The sequence below is a fragment of the Onychostoma macrolepis genome, chromosome 07, assembly GCF_012432095.1.
Source record: "Onychostoma macrolepis isolate SWU-2019 chromosome 07, ASM1243209v1, whole genome shotgun sequence".
NCBI lineage: Eukaryota > Metazoa > Chordata > Actinopteri > Cypriniformes > Cyprinidae > Onychostoma > Onychostoma macrolepis.
In genome coordinates this window covers 38,773,299-38,796,997 of record NC_081161.1, presented here as the reverse complement: position 1 = coordinate 38,796,997, position 23,699 = coordinate 38,773,299, and the positions used below count along the sequence as shown (strand labels likewise).

The 23,699-nt window shown below is 35.0% G+C and overlaps 1 protein-coding gene across 6 annotated transcripts in view; it reads left to right on the top strand.

Moving 5' to 3' along the window:
- The window catches only part of nav2a (neuron navigator 2a), a 211,600-nt gene that overhangs the window by 114,239 nt on the left and 73,662 nt on the right, over positions 1–23,699 (top strand). For all 6 annotated transcript variants that reach the window (XM_058780589.1, XM_058780594.1, XM_058780595.1 and 3 more), the window contains one exon: positions 23,339–23,456. In XM_058780589.1, the coding sequence (XP_058636572.1) occupies positions 23,339–23,456 (118 nt within the window). The remainder of the gene's footprint in view (positions 1–23,338; positions 23,457–23,699) is intronic.

Sequence of the window (23,699 nt, the reverse complement as noted above, 5' to 3'; positions counted from 1 at the left end):
ACCTTAGTGAGTGTTAGAAGACAGCAAATACAATCAAAATGTAAAAATAAATGCACAATTAAATATCTAATATAACTGTAATATCGGCTGATAACTGCTAACCGTTAACCGATACACTGTAATGTGCATCTCTAGTAAACCTTTGCCTTATATGGTGATATGCAGATGCTCGTTTAGATAGATCAGCTGTAAATCTGTGTTTTTTTTTTTTTTAATAGTACTGTGGTTATACCATGGTTTAGTGATGATAATACCACGGCACTTTAATGCACACCATGACACACATTCAAAAAATGTTGTATTATCATGGTCAATTTTCTGGTGACACCATGACACTTGTTTTGAAAGGCTATTTATTGAGTGTTTGTTTTAGCTGCCTGCTGGTCTTGAGCTATTGTGTGTTTGTTCTCAGTCATATCTAAGCAAGCCAGGGTGGCTCGGTTTATTTTTGAGTTAGTAAGTCTGCTAGGCAACCCAGGAGACATCTCCCTCTCTCTCTCCCTGCAAACATGTTCAAATGCCATTTAAGGCTTTGTCAAGGGAAAGGAGAGTGTGTTCTTGTGTGTGTGTGTGTGTGTGTGTCATCTCTGATAGGAGGGTACAGATTGGACACAAACTGATCCAAAAGAACTGAGGAACCAGAGCTTGACCTTTTGGATGCGTGATGTAACGAATAAAAGCGGAACAGGCATGCTTTTTAATGTGAATGGTTTTTGTATATCTGACTGTGGTTAGTATTTTTTATCACTGCATGTCATTGCACAATAATTGTGTTGACAATGTACATTTAAATCCGCAGCTCTGGCTCACTAGCACAGGCTTTAGCAGAATCAAGTGTTATATTGAGAAACAGTAAATTTAGCCCTGTGTGTTTAGAGGTAGTAGATGATGCATGTGTGAGTATATATAGTATGTGTGTGAGATACAGTCAGCGTAGTAGCTAAATGTGTACTGTACCTGCATGAGATCTGGCTTTGCTTTGGCATTTCTGAAAGAAAGATGCTGTTCTGTTTAACTTTCTATTCATCAAAGGTTCTGGTTTCTACAGAAATATGATGCAGCGCAAGGGTTTTTCACACTGATAATAAGAAATGGTTCAGCATGTTAGAAGGATTTCTGAAGGATCATGTGACATCGAAGACTGGAGTAATGATGCTAAAAATTCAGCTTTGCATTACAGGAATTAATTACATTTTCAAATATATTCAAATACAATCAAATAAAAGCAGCACTAGTGAGCTTATACATATATATCATATATATATATCATGTATGTTCAGGAATTGTGTTCTGCTAATGAATCAGTTGATCATGGATTAGGCTCAATCCAGCGTAAGATTCCAGTCTAAGTATGATACTAATCCACTCAATTAACTCATGAGGTTCTTCTGTCCATACTGTAGGTTAAAGAGATTATACTGAGTGAGAGAATGAAAGAAAGTAAACCTGGGCAGAAGGCATATTCAATTCATGAGGAGATGATCTGATGCAGATGATGTAGTCTACAGTGCCCTCTAGTGCTTAAAGTATGGACTGCTCTCTCTTTCTCTCTCTCTCTCTCTCTCTCTCTCTCTCTCTCTCATGCAAGTAATTCTCCAAAAAGATATGATTTAATGTAGTCATTATGAGCCTGATTTCACAGTTTTAACAAGATCTTCACAACATATACAGCTGAAACAAAAAAGAGGTCATGTCTGGTTTGTGGACATTTGGATTCAGGGAATTGTTGCATGCGTCAAATAAACACTGGAAGTGAGAAGTGAATGTATAAACTCATAAAAACACTGCAGATTTTCACCATTTGTGGCCATCTGGTTAAGAGTTTAGACCCTTTTATTAAGGATGTAAAAACTCTAAGCACCACTGTATTACATCTAAAGCATGTTATTAAGCACCACTGAATCTTATCATTGTCATAATGATCCGAAGACCTTTTATTACTCTCTTTCAAATTAATAGATGTATCTATTATACAAATATTTGTATATTTATATATTTTTAAATTTATATGTTTTTTCAGGGTTTTTTTACTTTTTATTTTTTATTTTATTTTTATTTATTTATTTGTTGCCTTTTGTTGGAGATTGTTACTCTACTACTAAACCACAGCTCTGACACCTCTTTATAATATTTATTTATTTATTTAAGTAGTAGTTCTCTTTGTTGTGGTCTGTTCTTTTCCTGTCACCTGTTACATTTAGTGTAGCATTTTATATGTGATTTGTTTATAGTTTAATTCCTCTAAAAAATACAACTGTACATTTGGCATATTGAGCACCATGTCTTCCTTCTTTCTTTCTTTCTTTCTTTCTGTCTTTTTTTTTTCCGGTATCAGATGCGCACACACTTGCCCCGTATCTCAAAGCCGTGCCATTGTGCTCCTGCTCATTGACTTTAATGCTCTTTGCCCTGGAGGCTCTGGCTTTGCCTCTTTCTCCATATTGATTTGCAGGTGATAGTGATTTTAATTTGCTAATATAGTGGACTGGCTGTCTGCACTAGAGCACTGGAAAAGATAAAGGATATTAACATAACAATACAGCCATGCATGTGCATGGACTTCTCACCTTGATGCTTTCACCCGATGGTCACTTGCATTTATTGTATTAGCGATATTCCAGAAATATATATATATTTTTTAATATATATATATATATATATATATATATATATATATCACCACAAAAGTATGACAAATTGGCAGTCTTGATGCATGTTGAAAGGATGCGTTTTTTAGCATTAGCATTCTTTAAAGCTGTTTTTCTAAACCAAGATTTTCAGTCTTATCACACCATGTTTTAAAGGAATAGTTGACCCAAAAGATGAAAACATGCTGCTCAGCCTCAGTTCATCCAAGATGTAGAGGAGTTTGTTTCTAGCAATATTATGAATAGAGGACTCAGTTATTGCAAACATGCAGCTTTTAGTCTTGTGGATTATTGTGTTATTTTTTTCAGCTGTTTGGACTCTCATTCTGACGGCACCCATTCACTGCAGAGGATCCATGAGCAAGCGATGTAATACAAAATTTCTCCAAATCTGTTCTGATGAAGAAACAAACTCATCTACATCTTGGATGGCCTGATCCCTAATTAATTTTGTTCAGTAGAGAAAAAAGCATCTTGTACATTCTGTGAAATGTTTTCTTTTGTGTTTCATGAAAAAAGGAAAATAGCATGGGTTTTGAATTGCATGAGTTTTAATAAACTGATGTTTTTGGGTGAGCTTGTTCCATTAAGGGCATCCATAATGCTGTCCAGAATGCATTGCTCTTATGTATAGTATGCTCTCAATTTTTGCTTGCAGTAGATTTTCCTGCAACATACACAGCCAGCATTCCAATACTGTCAGGATCTGCAGAGAGTCAGCTAAAATGCACAAGTTTTCTTTACAGCCTGTCACCATCTGTGTTACTGCCGTAACACAGCACTGTTCCCTAATGGCACGAGCGATACTAAGCAGATCTCTGTGTGAGAGTACTTTTAAACACTTTAAAAGCTTGTTTTCATGATGTGTGCACAGCAGGTGTCCTAAATGCATGACAAACGTCCTGCGTTAGTGTCTGTAGGATTGTACATGTGAGAGCTTCCTTTGTGGTCTCCCATCAGAAACGTCTTGCTCGATAAAACTCAACAAACATTTAATCTCAGTGGATGAAATAAAGTGTCTATTTTTTCTTCTCCTTAAAGTGTCTTGCAAGAATTTGCATATGAAATAGATGATGTCGGCATAACGAACAGGCAGAGACTGAAATAGATTAAAGGAGAAGATGGTTTTTTCAGAAAACTTTTATTCAGATGTCGGATTCCTCTGAGGACATTTACAGCTCAAACATGATGTTCCCACTGTAGCTTTAAAGCAGAAATGCATGCATAACAAAGGACTGTTTTATTTACATTAAGCTACTTTTTTTGCAAAACATTTTTGTGGTAACAATTCGAGTGTCAAATGTTTCACATTTTAAGCAGTTAATTTGATATTTATTAAACATATTTATTTAATCTACAAATCCCAATGAAGGGATGTTTGCAAGCCATTTGACTTTTTATAATGTAATGTATCACGGAGTAAAATGGGATATTCTGGGACTTGATTTTATCCATCAGGAATAGATGCATTTTACAGCCAAAGTTATTACATTTTGATTAAAGTTGCAAAAACAGACAATTTTGATTTTTTATTTTTTTTTGCTTTAAATATTAGGTTACACTTTATTTGACGATGTCCTTGTTACAGTGTAATTACACATTTAAGTACTGAGTAATATCAATTAACTACATGTACTCACTATATGGTTAGGGTTAGGATTAGGGTTTGGCTTAGTGTTACTTGCATGTAATTATGCATAATTTGTTGTTATTATAATAAGTACATGTAACGTGTAACAAGGACACCTTAAAATAAAGTGTTATCAAATATTTCTATTTGGAATTTCACAAAATAAAATCCTATGTAATTACACTTTTTGAATGTTATTCAAATTTTTTATTTTTTTAATTATGCAAAAACAAAACTTACAGTTACATACAACAAAGAATAAAAATTAAAATAAAACAATTTAAAGTGCAACCTACAGTAAATGTTAATATTGATTTGATTGGTTTGGAAAGAAATGATGTGAGTAAATGTTGAGTTTGAGAGAACTATCCCAATAAAAAAGTAATTGAGGCCAATTTTGAGTTTTTAAGTCTTTGAGACTTTAAATAAAATGTGAATGAATCCAGCTGTAGAGACTTTCATTAGGTCTCATGAATGATGTGATTCTAGACTGAGTGTCGTTCTTTTTGTGATCTGCATTTATTTAGCTGTACTTCCTCCATCTGTCCTTGAACATGTCAGTCAAGACATCTGTCACCCTGAGTGTCTCTGTTTAAGTCTCACTCTTTTGTCTTCTCTTTATGGTGCTCCATCATAGAAACACCATCGCCACACTGAGAAACGTGGCGTTATGCGTCCGGATGCTGCTTGGTAATTGAACTACAGATCTGCTGTGACGTGAACAGTAAAGGTCAGCATGCACTTGTGTACGGGTCGAGGTGAAAGGTCACAGCTGATGAAGCTTTAAGTGCTTGACCTTTGTCGGTTGATTTTGCCCGGTGAAAGCGTTGCTAGTATATACGTTATTGAACACTGGCTGCTGTGACAGAGACTCCACTGAAATTATTTAGGTCTTCACTGTGAGCAGGTGGATTCTGGGTAGGATCAGTTTCTTTGCATTTAGTGTCAGTAGGACTGATCCAGGCCGGTTTGAATATAGCTCAGATTGAGTGAGCCAATAGAAACAGCCCAAACTGGCTTTTGTATTCAAATGGAGTTAATGGGTCAGTGATGGATGCTGCAGTAATGCTAATAATAAAACAATAACTTTTAGATAAACAACATTAGCAAAATTCTTAGCCAATTAGATTGAAGCACTTTCTAAAATCTTTTGTAAATATTTGTTTGTATAAATGTTATAAGCACATATTGTCCTAGTATTATTTGGATCATTATTACTGTTACTGCTGGCTGCGTTGTGGTTCATTGTACATTAACTGTTGCAAAAGAGGCTCATTAAGATGCAGGAGAAACACTGCAGGAGGATCTTATTCTAGCAGCATGTTAACATCACTTCTCATCATGAGTTCTGGATAAAACACTTTCATTAGCCAGCTGGTAACTATGGCAACCACCCACAGATGTTACTGTGATATTGTGCATGTAGGATTTCCAACATCACAGTAACAACATCATGACTGACTCCTTCTTTTTTTTTTTTTTTTGTCTTAAATCTTGGCAAATGTGCATATATATATATATATATATATATATATATATATATATATATATATATCGTATAAAAATATTAAAATAAATAATTTTGATATAAATAATATGTTTATAAAATAAAATTGCATTTATATATTTACATATTATTTTTATATATTATTAATTAATTTTTTACATATTTAATAGATTTCTGTTTTATATATTTATTATATGTTTATTATATAAATTATATAGGTTTAAATTATATATTGGAAAATTGTAATTTATATATTATTTTTATATTTTATAAATGTATTGTTTAATATATAAATTATGTTTTTAATTATATATATGTTGAAATGTGTATATTTATGTGTATTTATTTATTATATATTTATTATATAAATTATAATTTTTTTAAATTAGTAATATAATTTAATAATACAGTAATACACACCCACACACATAACGACACCAGAATTAGTCATTTGTTTTTGATATTTCAGCAAAACCTATCACTATCATGGTGTATTTTTTTAAGGCAAGGAAAAGGCGAAAGGAAATGCTAGCTAACAGAAGCATGACATCAGCAGTTGGACATTCCTTACAAGTGTCTTGAGTTCACACAACAACTCCAGCCCCTCCACCACAGGCTCTATTCTCTCTCGGGATACCCAGGGTGCCTCTGAATCCCTCGTGATTCTGTGTCAGAGCCCCAAAAGCCCATATGTCCCACCCACCCCTGACAGCCTGGCAGTAGGGACCCATCCACCCCCATCCGTCCCCAAACCCCCCGAAAAGCAGATGATGGGGGTCTCGCAAAACAAAGAGCCTCTGCACAGGGTGAGCCCCCGCATTGTCTGCACATACTTGGATTTATTTTAGCATCCATTGACACAATGAATGGCGAGCAGGGGCCTGTGATTCAAAGCTGTTGTTTTTTAATGAGCTTGTTCACTATTGCCCGACACATGTAGCGTCCGCCACATATCACTGGCCACTACAGAAGCACAATAAATCTGATGAAATGTTCAGTGTGTTTTTCTCACACTTTGAGTGAGTTATAAAGAGGCAATTAGCTTTTTATGTGATGAAGGTGTTATATAAGTCATTTAAGATGTGACTCAGCTCTTGAAGGATTGATGTACAGTAAAGTTGATCCATAAAAAAAAACAGCATCCTACAGTGCGGTGTTGAAGATAAACTAAAATGCTATGCTAAAAAAATTTGTTCCAGTCTTGTTAATTAAAAAAATAATAATAAAAATAAAGCTAAAATTATATAAAATTGTATAAAAAATATGAAGTTTTTTTTTTTACTTAAACTAAATTAAGAAATGTCTTTGCAACTACTGAAATAAAAGAAGTTGAAGTACTTTAATTGAAACTGAAATAATAAATTTTATAGAAATATTACTAAAAATAAAAATCACAAAAGCACATAAAACAAACTAAAAGGAAAAACTAAAACTATAAGCAAAAGCTAATTTATCTTTTTGATGAATATTATAATATGTTGTTATAGTATTCATTAAAATTCTGAATTAACATTTTTAGTGTGTGTGTATATATGATATATGTATATGCACACACACACTAAATATATATATATATATATATATATATATATATATATATATATATATAATTTTATTTTAGTAATATTTATTTATGTTTTGTTAGTAATTTGTAAACTTACTAGAAACTTTTTAAAACTTTTTGCTTGACTTTATATTTACTAGTAGTGTTATAACTGATACTAAAATAACATTGAATGGTTCTAGTTTAGCTAGTTGTTTTTGTCAAAATAAATCCTATATCATTCATAGATTTTATTTCATTTTTTATTTTAGTTTTTTTAACATTTGCTATGTTTTGTAGTAACTTGTAGTCTAACTTTTTTTTTTTTTTTTCAATTTTCTTTATTAGCTTTAATTTAACTACTTTATTTCAAGTATAGCTTGCTGTTTGGCAAACTTCAGTTTTACTGTAGCTTTGCCAGCGCTGCTAAAATCTCTTCAAGCTCTAGTAGATCCCTTCTGTCACAGTTTCAAAACATCTGCTTGGATAAGAACCCCTATGTGTGTTGTATATTTTTAAAACATGCTTCATTTTGCAGCCTCCAGGGTACTTTAGTGTGGGAATGAGGGCAGAAACTTGGGCGATCCCCAGAAACTGAAATTTGGCTTGTAATTTGTGGTTTGGCTTGGGTTTTGGCGAGAGCTTGGACATGGGGAACACCTCGCGTCTCGCGCCGCAGCTCATGCCAGTAGTCTGTAGCACACACTCCAGCACTGCAGCTGTGGAAGAAGAGAAAAGAGGCTCTGACCTCTGTGTTTTCAGAGCCGCGGGGTCTGCAGGAGGTTGACAGGGGTGTGCTACACAAATGCTGCGCAACAGCACACAGATCTGAAGTGTAGATCATCATTAGAGCGATCAGCCCTATTCACACTAATGCATTAATCATCTTGTCAGTTTTAACACATTTTCTTATTCATATTATGACCGTCTGTCCGATATTTCACTGTGTTTGCACACTAGATGGCTGGCGACGTTAGTGTGTTTAATGAAATTGGCTCACCTTGTTACAATTAGATTAGCTTAATTAGCAATCACCCTGTGAATCACAGACTTTTAAATCATTTAAAGAAAATAGGATACAGTCTGTAGTGGTTTTAATATTCTAACAATAGCTAAGGTAACTAACTAGTCCCTAACTAGTCACCACATTAATGTATTTTTATGCATATGTTTTAGATTTCTTTCAGCTTCTATGCAAAGTGGTAGTATGTCAGCGGTGTTACTTCATACTTCAAAAGTACATATTTTGCTGTAGCTTTAGGGGCAATATTAGGTCAGAAAGCATGTAGGGATATATACAGATGCATACTTACAAAATCCACAGAAAATAGCACACTTTCAACTTTTTTCAATGTCCTGTGATTTTGAATGCACTAATCATAACCTGACATACTATATTAGACGAAGAGCATGTGGTTTGGGATTCAGCCTTTACCCACAATATCATTAGAGTGGAGGATTTCTTGGATCTTTACCAGTTCTTGAGGCAGAGCACCATCTCAAGAGCATCAAGTTTCTCAGAATACCACTACTACAACTTATTCACACAATACAGAAAATACTGTGCTTGTTACGCAAGTTTGTGTATAATTTGTTTGAGAACAGATTTAAAGAAAGTTCACCTCAAGTTGATCCAGACCTTTGTGATTTTATTTATTTATTTATTTTTGTACAGAACACAAAACAAGACATTTTATAAAAAAAAAAAAAAAGTCTGTTTTTTGACCATTTAATCAAAGGCAGACCCCATTGACTTCTATTGAGTGGGCAAAAATGGTTGAAACATTGTTAGAAATCTGTTATTTTGAGTTTTTGCAAGAATTAAACTATCCCTTAAAGCTATATATATAATGTTCATAGAGCTTGGTTTCATTAACAGTTCTGAAATGCTTAAATATTCTGGCGATGCTGATTGGTCACCACAAAATAATACAAGGTGGCAATTAATAGACAACACTTTCTATTGTGTTGACCAGTACAGTCTGATTCGTGTGCAAGTTGATCTTAGTAGCCAATTCTTTGTAATGAATTAGTCAAAGGACTGGCAAATCAATCTTTTCCTTTTTTTTTGGTCAGTAAATGTAAATAAACAATGTGCACTCTTTCTCTGTGTAACCTGCACACAAGTATCCCTGTTTATTTGTCAGCAAAGGTCCACCGGATGACAAGAAATGCTTAATATTTTGTCATCTGACGGACTTTTGATTGCTCCGGGGTTCTTAAAACTACAAATCTAACCACGTTTTTGTATTCCTGCTCACAGACAGTCAGATCAACAGAGAGTGAATTATGAACATTAAAGTTCTTGGCAAAAGTTCTTAGCTCTTTTACCAGTCATATAGCACATTTTTCAGAATTGATTTAACATTCAAATCAAATCAAGTCACCTTAATTTATATAGCACTTTATACAATACAGATTGTTTCAAAGCAGCTTTACAGTGATAAACAGAAAAATAATGAGTCAGTCATGCAAACAAGCAGCTCTAAAAAGACAATATTAAACAGTCATTTTTCAACTGAAATCAGGTCATTATTGGTTCAGTTCAGTTTGCATATACAGCCAAGTTTTATTAAAAGTCCATCTTGCCAGTGGTAAATTACCCCTTAAAGATACACATTCAGAACTCACTTTTTATAGCTAGAACTAACTATTTAGGTGAGGGGTTTCCTAAAAAAGAAATAATAATAATAATTTAAATGCTCTGTGATTGATTGATGACATATTTGCAGACGAGTTGTGTTGCATAGGTGATAGATACCTTTGATTTGACCTGTTGATGATTGTGAGTTCATAGTTTAATGGTATAAATGCAGGTTGGCTGATACAGAGCCAGAGCGGTGTGTGCTGTCCAGGACCTCTCAGGGCAGGGAGGGATGTATGGTGCATGGTTGGAGGGAGAGGGTGTAATGGAGGGGTGGTGTGGGGGTGGGGGGGTTAAAGAGGGATTCCCCCACGCTCTGCTGACGGAGGACTGCCTATCCAGCTGCTCTCTCCTCCCCACCCCCTTCAGCTGTTTGGTTTGGCTCATGTGAGCACTGGCTGGTGTCTCCTCCCCTGACCGTGTGTTTCAGACCGGAGGCAGCATGGCACAGCTTTAGTGGTGAGAGCTCTGTCTGCTTCACTTTCTCTTCCTCTCAATCTCTGGTACCCATCCACTCTACTCAAACTCTCCTTCACCCCGGATTTCAGTCCAGGTTCATTTAACTTCCTTTTCTCCATTTGCTTGGATCCTTCTCTGTCAGACCTTTCCTCACCTCTTCTGAATCACTCTTTCTGTGGATGTTTGTGATGGATGCTGCTCTCCTCCTCTGATGGATTGTAAATGGGATCTGTGTGTCTGGACCGTCCGGCAGGTGAAGTGAGGAAGATAAAGGGTAGAGGAAGATGAGTGTGATGCTGTGGCGCTGGGATCAAAACAATCACAGCATGAAACTGGTAAAATACTTCCTTTGGGGTGTGGGGGTTAAGTAGCTGTTGGGTAGTTGTTGATTTGTTTGTCATTCAAGTTTTGAATTACACTTTATCACTCATTTGTTCCACCAGAAAAGCATAAACTTGTATATTGTAAACTTGTAAATTTGTGTTTTGGTTTGGTTTTTGTTGTGTTTTGTTTTGTTTTTTGGACTAATTTTGTTTAGTTTTTTTACTTTAAAGTGTGTAATTCATAAATAATAATGATAAATAATAAAATAAAAAATACTGAAGAAATATTTTATAGTTTATAATTATTATTATTTATATACTAACATTTACACTATTATTAGTCATCATATATATTAACAGTATATAAATATAATAATAATTGTTAATTAAAAATACATCATGTAAACAGTGTCACCTGTACATAATGTTTGTAATATTTTTATTTTATTATTTTCTTTATATATTATTTTCTTTATTTATATATATATAAGTATTTATAAGTATTATGTTGTACATTATTGTTTTAACGCAGTCTGACACCTTGCAAATTGTGCATTTTATATGCAAACATTTTGATTTGTTTTGCCTTTTTTTGTGCATATTTTCTGTGACTTAAAAAACTTAATCTAGGTTTTTGTTTTTGTGAAAAATTTCTTAGCTTCTGGTCATATTTCGTCTCACCTGATTTTAACCACTTTTTTTGATGTTTAATCAGGTCTTTAATTCATTTAAACTTTAGGATTCAGTACTTATTTATATTCTCGTACGTTGTGCCAGAAGGCTCTGGTTTGTTGTTGCATATTTTTTCCGTTACCATAAACCCTAGACTACAAGGTTTCACTTATTTTGGATTTAAGAGCTATTCAGATACAATACGTTAATGCAGAAGTCTGTTGTTTGTTATGATGTCTTCTGTTAACTGAACACTGCAGGGTTTTGCTTGTATTTGCTGGGATGCAGTGTTTATGTTAGACGATCTGACAGGTAATAATACAGCAACAGCTCAGCTTATAAAGAATTCAGTTTTATTTCTGAAAGCACCCTTTATATTTCCTCTTTATTAATCCATGCACACCCTCCGTCCTGGTCTTATCCGCTTCACGTCAAAGCCACAAAGGCAGGCCGTCTTATTGCTTGTCTGGAGATGAGGTGATAAGGGGAGCTGTTTAATTATGGATTACATGTGCAGCCCAGCACAAGTGCCAGTGAACTGAATATGTTTAAGGTCGGATGTGTGTGTGAGAGAAGGAAGGGAGGTGATGGAGGCTGAAATGTGTCAGTGTGACCCGATAATATCAGCAGTGAATATTGCAGTCACACTGTGGGATGAAAGAATCAGAACGAAGGCTGAATGCACCTCACATTCGTTCATTCACTTCATCATTGGACCTTTAAATATCCTGGTCTGTGTGCTTTTCAAACCCGAAAGGAGAGTGAGATACACATCTTGCCTACTTTTAATTAGAGACGTCCAATCTAATACAGACTTAATTTGATATATTCCAGCGTAGCCCCATTTGTGCAAATTAAAATGACCACATTCAAGACTTATACTTTAGTTATTTTATCAGCTTCATTGTTTATCGATTTTTATGACCTTACAAACTGTTATGTGTATTGCAATATGGGAGATTTTAAAAAGAGCACATGATTTACTATTGAGAGTCATCAAACATTGACCTCAAAGGGCAGAGATTTCTAAATCATCTCTGTTTTTCTTTCACCTTTTCTCCCACTTCATTTAACTGCTCATTTTTATAGTATTATTATTATTTCAGCATTTACTATTTACATTTACACTTTTTATCCAAAGCTAAACGTTTTGCCAGCATGTATTTTCCCTGGGAATCGAACCCATGACCTTGGTGCTGCTAGCGCCAACAGTTCAACGTCAATATTAAACATATGCCTTTTTCAATTAGTGTTACAGGTTTTTGCCACTTTATTGAGAATGAATAGGAAGGACACTAATCAAAAAATACCATGGTATTACCATTTCTTTACATTATATCATGGTAATTCCATAGGTTTTGAGACATACATCATGGTGCAATCAAGACATATACCATGCTAGTACCAGTGTATTCATTAAAGTTCCAGCAAAGTACTGTAGTAGTGCCATTTGATACTATCACTGTACTACGGTACCACCACAGTACTTTTTCATGATACTTTGATGAAATCAGACGGTAATATATTGGTATTTTGGTAATATACCGTGTATTATGATGTTTATATTACACAATCCATAGTATGACCAAAAACACCATAATAGGTTGATAGTACTTATCCACAAAAAAAAAAAAAAAAAAATACTTTGTAACTCAGAGATTTTCTTTCATTTTTTTTCTTTTTTTTTGTGAGCTAAAAAATTCAAAATTAAAGTACACTCTGATATTTTAAGTTAATATTTAATTAATTTCACAACATGTATATGGTTCTCTGATGTTGACTATTGGTCACATGACATGCAGGTAAAGAAAAAAATATTTTAATATATTATTTAATTTAATTTAATTTATTTATTTTAATTAATTTTTTTTGGTTAACCTGCATGTCATATTTTTTAAAATAAGTATTTTAGTTAGATTGCTATTTTTAAAGTGCCCCTATTATGGATTTTTGAAAATTACCTTTCATGCAGTGTGTATCACAGCTCTAAGTGAATGAAAACATCCTGCAAAGTTTTAAATCTGAAAGTGCACCGTGTATAAAGTTATTGTCTCTCAAAACAAAGAGTCGACTCTGAATCATTGAAACGAGTCGTTTTTAAAACGAATCCCAAGCAGTTTCATGTTGACATCAACATGAAACATTAGCATATTGCCGCCCACTTATTGGTCTTTTCGTGTTGGTCTGAATGAAAATGTAAATTCATTCTTTGCCACTAGGTGCCGCTTTTGAAGCGTTAAAAAAAGCTGTTTCCCCGGTAACACTGTACACAGAGCAGCACTGCGCTCACAAATGTTGCTTTATCAGGCATTACAGGCATGATGAAAATCAGACCAATCACCGCAGACTAGCGTCACGCAAAGGAGGGGTTTGGAGAAATGAATCATTGAGCGAATCATTTGGGAGTCGTTGACCAAGTATGGTAAAAATAAATGCATATTATTAGACAATGAAAGTGTTTTTTGACCTTGCACGCATGTCAACCTGTTGTTGGGGACTCCCAAAACCAAAATATGAACCTTTCATTACCCATAATTTATTTTAATTTTACATTTGTGTGATTTAATTATTAGCTTTTCATCATCTCACAAACCCTCTGAAGTTCCCTCACAAACCCCAGTCTAAGACACCCAGTTGTAAAAGAACAGGATTATGTCATGATGCATTCCAGATTTGAACCCACATTTCCCATTTGAGCACCACAGACCATCTGGAGCATATGTGCTCACCGCTTAGTCTTTATGACTTTTTATCTGCCTGTAAACAATTCTACCTGAACTAATATTCCATCAATACACTAGTATATTGGAAGGTTTATGAATATATATATCATACTATAGGCTACTGTATATACAGTACTATACTGTAGCACTCAGGGAGGTTATATTACATTATGTTCAGGGTTGAAGCAAAATCTACAAATGTTATTATTCATATTTCAGCAGAACAGAAGGGAACATTCATTTCTATCAAATCACTTATTCATACAGCACAGGCTGAGCAGACAGCTGTCTGGTGGTTGAAGGTGAGGAGTAGTTAATGGTGTTTAGTCTCCTGCTGAGAAGACAGACCCACATCAACCCGTCTGTTAGAGCTGAAGGTGCTTCAGTGCATCCTGGATGCGTCTCGCAGCCCCGGCCCTGCAGATGGCAGATTGTGTGTGTGAATATGTTGACTCTAAAAGTGTACTGTTTATTTTGAGAACCGCAGCTTGAGTGTCATCAAGTGCCGTGTTCTGGTTGGCGCAGATGGCGTCATTGAAGTAACGTGTCGAGTTCTTCATCTTGAAAGCAGCACTTGTGCAAACGACGAAACATTTCCTGCTTTCTGTTTGGTCTGAATGCGGCTCTTAATCCCGACTGAACTCTCACAGTCCCAGAGGTTGTGCTGACGCTCACATCAATCTAATGTTCACGCTTTCATCTCTAAACCACAGACATGGCAGCAGTCAAGAGCTGCTCTTGGAGCTTGTCATGTTAGCACAAGGCCAAAGCCACTTGAAGTGCTTGTGGTGCTCGACGGACACAACCAAAGCCACATGCGCAACACGTGCTGTTTCTATACTTTGTTATACTTTGTTACATCCTTTTAATGTCTATGATGCTGAAATTATCTGTTATTAACTGTAACAGCTTTCCTAACTAAAAAAGTAATAACCTAGATATTTTAAAAGAATACTAAAAAAAACTTGTGAAAACGTATTTTATTATATGTATAGGATATTTTATATTAATTATAATATTAAAATTTTGAAAAAAAAAATTTTTTTTTTGAAGATATAATAATAAATATATTTTTAAATATAATAAAATGGACAGCACCTGAGTTAAATATATGAGTGTCACAGCAAAGGGTCTGAATACTTAGGACCATGTGATATTTCAGTTTTTCTTTTTTAATATATCTGCAAAAATCATCAACAATTCTGTGTTTTTCTGTCAATATGGGGTGCTGTGTGTACATTGAGGAAAAAAAATGAACTTAAATGATTTTAGCAAATGGCTGCAATATAACAAAGAGTGAAAAATTTTAGGGGGTCTGAATACTTTCCGTACCCACTGTATATATACATAAAAAAATTTATTTTTTACTTTTTATTGATTGTTTATTTATTGTAGAACAAAGCCAGCATACATGGCTTACAATAACTATATACAAGCCAGGGTTTGCATTAAAGGAGAAAAAAGCCACATTTATACACTAAAACGTCTTTTATTATAAGAAAGTGAAAAGCGTATTTTATTATAAAAAATGGTCTTCAAGAAATTGTTCTTAAATAATTCATTTTAGAATTTAGAATTAACTTTCCTGTTAATTCTTCTGCTAATCTACTGCTAATTTAGCACTACAGTAGATGATGACAGAACTGTATAAAATATGAAAATAGGTGCAAATAGGTGTCCACAATTAAATATGCAATATTGGCTAATGCTGAAAAAAATCACTCGTTTTTCTTAGCCAATACATGGTATGTTCCTTATATGCATGTCTAAAAAGAATCATTCAAAAAGAACAATTTGTGTGGGATTCACACATACAAATTAAGGCTATAGTCTCCTACCAGATATTTCATATTGTGAGCTTACAATCTATCAAATGTCTCTGTAAAAATGCTATTATTATACTTTAGGTTGGCCCAGCGTAGGTTAGTGCATTTTAAGTTGGTGGAGTGTGCATTAAAGGACTGCTTTTATTTCTGCCGTTTCTTTGACTGAGAAAACACTCAGACATATATTTTTCCTCTGTCATCTTCATGCTTTTGTGTGGTAACTGTCTAAAATGGTCCATTCTCCTCCAGGAATTGAGGTTTCCTTTCCCTGATGGGTGAGAGGACGGCTAATTTAACTAGGCCGAAATCTGATCACAGGCTGAGGGAAAACACTTAAAAGCAGGGCACTTTTAGGTCACGCGGGGAGTATAATTACGGTTTAGGGGTCACGGCAGAGATGCAGGGAGCAGGGCATGAGAAAACTAAGGACAGACCTTTTCAGTATTTACAAAAGCTCTCAGTGTGTGTGAGCGAATTTGATGAAATGCGTCTGTTTGAGTTGTCATGCGGGTAAAAGGACTGTGCTGCTTTGTCTTGGGTGCTCAGAAGATAATAGTGTGTGTTTCTTTATTTTCCCTGTCTGACTGCATGACAAGCTTTAATTGTGTGCTGTTTCTTTCTGATTACTCACCAAAAAAGATCTGTGATTATGGCCGAATCCTAAAGTGTCTTTCTGTATGCTGGATACTCTGCTCTCAGTTTGACCCTGTGTGTGTGTGTGTGTGTGTGTGTGTGTTGATTTGATCTTTTTTGATCACATACTGAAAAAAATTTGGAGGAATTACTTTGAAACAATTTTCATTCAGAAATTTCTAGTAAATTTCACAAATAGTTATAAAGAAATGACAAATAACACTGAATTAAATATGGAATTTTGAAGTAGAAAAAAAACTTTAAACTATTAAAAATTAATTTTTTCAGTGTATGTCTTTTGAATTAAACTATTGTAGAAAAAATCTGGCTGATATTATCACTAATAAGCAGGACCAAAGCAAAGAGGTGGATATTAATTTCCCATAGAGCATCTCTCCTGAGCTGTTTTCTGTCTGTCTTGGGTAATAGATCTATTCATCCCAGTTACAATGACTGTCCTAGTTCTGGATAATGACTAACATTGGTTTGTTCCTAAGTGGCTACACACATTAGACACACAATAACAGTGTGTGACAATACACAGTTAACACTCGGCATCAAATATAATACAAAATCCTCCAGTGTTGGGGAAGCTACTCTTTTTTTTTATTAACTAATAACACAAAGTGTTTGTTTTTTCCCCCTATTTTTGAACTGTTGACAGATTTACTAATAGACAATCTATGTGTAAAAATAAATGAATGATGCTCTCTCTCTCTCCTGTAATTTGGCTCCAGATAGTGGACTACTCATATCTGGCATTTAATATGATGGCTTTCATTACTATTTGTGTTAGTCTTAGAAAAAGAAAAAAAAAATTACAAAATCAAACATTGGACGTTTCTGAGATTTGGTTTGGTTGAGAACTGACAGGGACCTATTCAAAACCTATTTTCATTTATGCAAGCATTTCCACTTCAAATGATGTATCACTGTTACACATCAAATGCTTGATGCATGTATATAAGCCGAATGAAAGAGGGCGCTCTCTGTTACCATGACAATGTCATTGATTCACTCTTCACCTCGACTTGACTCCCCTCGTTATAATGCTTGACCTCCGGAATCAATCACTGCTCATTCACTTTCACTGCATCCACCACACCTCACCCTCATCAGCCAGAGACGTTCACTCTTTCACCATACTGCGTAGCTTGAATTATTACATGTATTTTAGTAGAAGTGAGAAATAACTTTATCTCGCGTGGTCTGACCAAAGCAATTAATCATAGAATTTGATTATGGCACATGGAAAGCAAAAAATTTCATTTAAAATTACGTTTACATTTAAAAGTTGGTAAGATTTTAAAATGTTTTTGAAAGACGTTGCTTCTGCTCACCAAGGCTTTATTTAATACAGTAAAAACAGGAATATTTTGAAATATTTTTACAATTTAGTTTTCTATTTGAATATATATATATTAAAATGCAATTTATTCTTTTTTGTTCAAAGCTGAATTTTCAGCATCATTACTCCAGTCTTCAGTGTCACGTGATCCTTCAGAAATCATTCTAATATGCCGATTTGCTGCTGAAGAAACATTTAACATTATTATCAATGTTGAGAACAGTTGTGATGGTTATTAACGTCACGGAAACCGTGATGCATTTTTCTTTGATAGATTCTTTGATGAATATAAAGTGCAAAAGTACAGCATTTATTTAAACAATCATTTTAATGCATCCATTCTGAATAAAAATATAATTTCTTTTTTTCTTTTTTTTTAATTACTGGCACCAAACTTTGGAATAGTTGTTTATATGTCATTTTATGGATGGATTGAAGAATAGATCCAGGATATACAGATGGATTTCAGATAGACAGTTCTTGATGAAATACCAGGTCCAGCGAATGGACCCTCTTGACTGTGAGATAATGAACATTAAGGTCAAGTTGGAGTGACCGGAAAGCTTAGCTGAAGGAAAGAATACATTTGCTTTTGAAATTGAATTTGTAGGGCGGTTAAGAACAGAGGGACATAAATAAATGAGGCATCTGTGCTGTGTGCATTATTAGATTACAGCTCTAATCTAGACACTCCAGAGTAGAATAACTCACTTTACACCACTGCTGCACCAGATCAGAACCAGACTGACACAACACAGATGGCACGAGGGAAGACCTTTCTTAACTTCAGATTTTAATAGGGTGAAAGAGATTTCACAATTGACCATGTCTACTCAATACTGTTCCTAAGACGAAGACCGGCATTTGTACAGTTTTGTGTGTGTGAGTAAACTTGGCAGGTCTTGACTCGAGGGTCTTGTGTGATCTTGTGCAATGGGCTTGATCTTTGCTTTCGAAACTTGCAGAACATGTTTGGTTTCGAATGTGAGCTTAAGTTAAAGGGGGATGGAGAGGCGCAGAGGGGGTTTGTGGAGCATCCGTCACCCTTCTCACCACCCTGACACACATTCTCGGTTGTTGTCAGCACCTCTCGAGTAGCTGTCAGACCTCCCACAGACTCTGCTCCTCTCTGTACATGTGCGTGTGTGTTTGCATAAGTATGTGTACATATACATTCTGTATGTTTGTGTGAAAAAAAAAGACCGTTTTAAAGCTCAACAGTAAACCTTTAGAGAACATCAGCTAGATGTGTTTTTAGTGAATGAGGCAGGAAAAGAAGCATTAATCTGGTTAGATCTTCCGAAGACATTGTTCAGATGAAAGGAAATGGGAAAGATTTGTTAGAAACTAAGGAAATTAAGAAAGAAAGTTAGGAAATGAAAGCCAATTGCAATCATGAGTTGAACAGATCCTTAGTTAATCTACAGGATTCTTATTGGAGTTCTAATATATTACAATTATATTTAAAAAAATATTACAATAAAACTTAGAGAATTCATAAAGAATTCTAAGTATCATAAAGAATTCTAAGTATCCCTTTGCAATTAAATATGGTTCTACTAAAGTACTAATTATATATACACTGAAATAATTATTACTTATTACTAATCATTACTTATTTAATTATGATTATTAGAGTATTTTATCAAGAATTTCAGTTTACTCTGTAGAATCATATTTAAAATATTGGTTACAGATTATTATTGTAATAATTCTAATATAATTCCAATATGAATGTTTAACAGTATGTTTTATTAGAATTATTTAGGATCATTTGCAAATTATGATTCAGACTAAATTTAACTTAATATAGTACTATTTCAACAGTAATTCTGTACTCTCTTTTTTGAATTATTATAAATTAAATTTGAATTATTAGTATTTTTAATTCCATTAGTATCTTTTAGGATTATTTGCATATTATAATTCAAATTAAATCTAATATAATTTAATAAATATAATTCCAATAGGATTCCTTAACAGTATTCTTTTTTAATCCATTAGTAACTTTTAGGATTATTTGCAAATTATGATTCAAATTAAAATCAGTTCAGTTAAATCAATGCTTTAGTGTATTTTATTTTTTTGGTAGGTGAAGCAGTCATAATCTGATATGTCTGGGTCTCGGCATTTGACAGTAAGCGTGACACACAGAGAGAGGTATATCTTAAGCAAAGGTTTCTCAGCGATGCTCCAGAATGCATTTCGCCGCTAAAATTATCCCCCCACAGCGCTGACTTGATTACAGGCGTGAATGTGGCAGGCCGTCCTCGGGGTTTCAGTGTTTACGAGCGCTCTTCACCTGTAAGAGCAGAATGGCTCTGAACGTGAGGATGCACATCCCAGAGCGACGCCGCAGCAGGTCCTTCTGCAATCACTACAAATCGGTAAGACCTCACTGCTGTGGAGAGAAGGCTATTCCTGCTGATATCTGTAGGCAAGCAGCAGGAGGGTATATTTAGTCTCATGCAGCGGGTATAGATACGGTCCAGACTTACTGCGCTATTTACCGCAAGCTGAGCTGAAGCTCTTTTGAGATGTTAAGATTAGCTTTATGTTTAGGACTATAGAGATTGCACCTTCACGCAGGTCTATCTATCATCTACAACTTGAGTGCGAATGCAGAATTTTCATTTTAAAATTGAACTATCTCCTAAATGTTGTTCTTGCTGAAAATTTGTCAATTTCTTAAAAAAAATCTATCTTACTTACTTGCATGGAAATGCATGCTTGTCTGTTAGCAGGGCAGTTATCTGACCTCACATTCACCTCAGTAAATGATCTTGTGTAATTACCTTAAAGTACCGTATTATTTAAAACCTCTCTCCTGAACCTGAATGGAAGTTCTGTAGCTTCCGCCTGTGGGAACAATTCTGTGTCTGTGACTAACACGGACAGCCCTGTGATTAGTGTTTGACATGAGAGCCTTTGTAGTTGAACAGCGTCCTACCTCCCTGCTTTGAGCTTAAAGATGAGTCCATGTGACAGCTGTTGCTAAATTGTTGAAAGTTACCACACTCAGGAACTGCCGTCTTACTCACACAGGTAGTTAAACACACTCACCAGCAAATGCGTGCAAGAGCCACCTGTTGAGTTCTCCAGAGTTGTTCAGTGACAAATCGCCCCTAAAGGCATGTCTGAACTCAGAGAACAGCTCATGCTCGGGTCAAGAGTGGACTGTACAAAGCCACGAGCTCAGAAGAGTGCAGAAATAGATGCTGGTTTGACATCCACGCAACAAAGCAGGATTTGTATGGGGGTGGATTTCTAAGTGCTGCTTTTGTGTGTGTGAGAGATGAGGGATTGTCACAATATTCTTACAGCAGTGGGACTGAAGCATCATGCCTCAGTGCCTCAGAATATAAAGGTCAGTGTATTTCACAGCATAACTCATCATATATAAGTGCTGATTCAGATGGTATGTGTACGGATGCTTGTGAGCAATCAAGTGTTTTTTGCTTTAAAGGAAAATGTCCCAATGGAGGATGTATATGAACACTGCTTTCATACAGATACTACCTTATGTCAGTTTTAGACATTCATTTACTTACTTTACACATAAAGAAATACATACTTTTTAACAAATACAATACTGTTCAAACGTTTAGGGTCAGATTTTTGAAAGAAGTCTCTTATGTTCACCAAGGCTGCATTTATTTGATACAGTAAAACGGTCGGGAGTATTGTGAAAAAATATTACAATTTAAAATAACTCTTTTCTTTTTAAATATATTTTAAAATGTAGCTAATTTATTCCTGTGATGCAAAGTTAAATTTACAGCAGTGTCACATGATCCTTCAGAAATCATTCTAATATGCTGATTTGCTGCTCAAGAAACATATGAAAACAGTTGCGCTGCATGCTTAATATTTTTGTGGAAACCGTGATGCTTTTTTCAAGATTGTTTCATGAATAGAAACTTCAAAATAACAGCATTTATTTTAACTAGAAATATTTTGTAACACTATAATTGTCTTTACTGTTACTTTTGATCAATTTAATGCATCCTTGCTGAATGAACGTATTCAGTTCATTAACTTTTACAAAGAAAATGCAACAAATATATTAAAAATCTTATTCATATCAGTAGCCAAACAAAGCTGTTTAATAGTTAAATACTAAATACTTTAGTGTACCTTTTAAACACTGTTTTAGCATAATTCTACATGCATGCCAAAATTATATCAGCCAGTCCAACATTTAAAAAAGTATTCTTACTGCATCTTTAAAGCATCGTTTCAAATATTGATATGGTTGTATGAAAGGAATACTTAGATAAACTGAATGCAACACATGTACTCAATTTGTACCTTGATTAAAATTTCTTATGACGTTAATAGCTATTTTAGTGTTTGTGACAGGTTCAGTCTGACGGACAAGTGTCATCTGTAATTTCCTCAGCGTTAATTCGATCTTTTGTTGCTTGAAGGCATGTTTACCCTTACCTTCACTTCACCGTCTTCACCTCACCTTTAATTACATCTGACTCATCTGACCCACAAACCTTCAAAGCATGAGCTGGATTTGTACATTTCTCCACTGACTTTGGTCATTGCTCTCCATAATTATATGGGCTTTGTGTGCTGTTTTAAGTCTGGATGACTCCAGCGAGAGCGATCGAGGGAGAGCGTGTGTTTATTTTGATGGCACAGGGACTCAGGGTGCACCTGTTTTTCCCATTGAGAAAACTGATTCCTCACATGAGTAACACTGCAATAATACACTCAGGCTTTATTTACTCATCAAACACACAACACCAGCTCTTCAACCCCCGTTGTGGGAATGCATTTGACTACTGCCTGGCCATTGATTATGCCTACAAAACACCAAAACAAAAAAAAACAGACTTTTGATTAACGTTAATTGTGGAAAAAGCCAATTTTATTTCAAATTGTGATATTAAAGTCTTGTTATTGGTATTTACATGTAAGTTTAAAGAATATCATGGTATATGTAATAAAAACTACAAACAAAAGTTTTGGCATCTCCGTGGTTTTTAATGCTTGTTGCACTGCTTGTTTCCCGCTTTTCTTTGCTTGTAAGGGGACGCGGGAATGTTTTTGGACAGACCCGCTCCAAACAGCAAACAACACATGACTCCTTTCAAACCCATTCAGAGGTTTAATTTAAGCTCCCTCGGGGTCTCCCTCCTCCTGCCCCAGTGAAGGGGCTTTTCTGTGATGTCAGACGGGAGAATTTGAGCATTATTGGTGCTGAATAACTTGAATAAGGCACAATGGAGCGGATTTGAATAGAGCGCGAGAGACGCGGCGCTCTGTCCTCGCGCAGTCGCGCTTGCATGAATGCCGTGAAACCTAGTTGTGTGAAACTTTTTTGATGGATGGATTTCTAAGCGAATTTTTCTCCTCTCGTGTTGACAGATCTACACGGACTGGGCGAATCACTACTTGGCCAAATCGGGACACAAGCGGCTGATTAAAGACCTGCAGCAGGATGTGAGCGACGGCGTGCTGCTGGCTGAGATCATCCAGGTTATCGGTGAGCGATTCACTTTCTCCAAAACAGACATGAAAAGTCGATCGAAGATTTTGTGTGCAAGGTGTCAGATTCATCGAATTAAATTTACAAAAGCTATTTTATATACACAGAAAGCATATTAGATGCAAATAAATAACTTTTGCGAAAATAAAATGTCAAAAATATGGGTGAAATAATGTTCCATCTTCATTCAGCATAGGCTAACACATGTGAAAATAAAACAACAATGTACTTATTCTCACC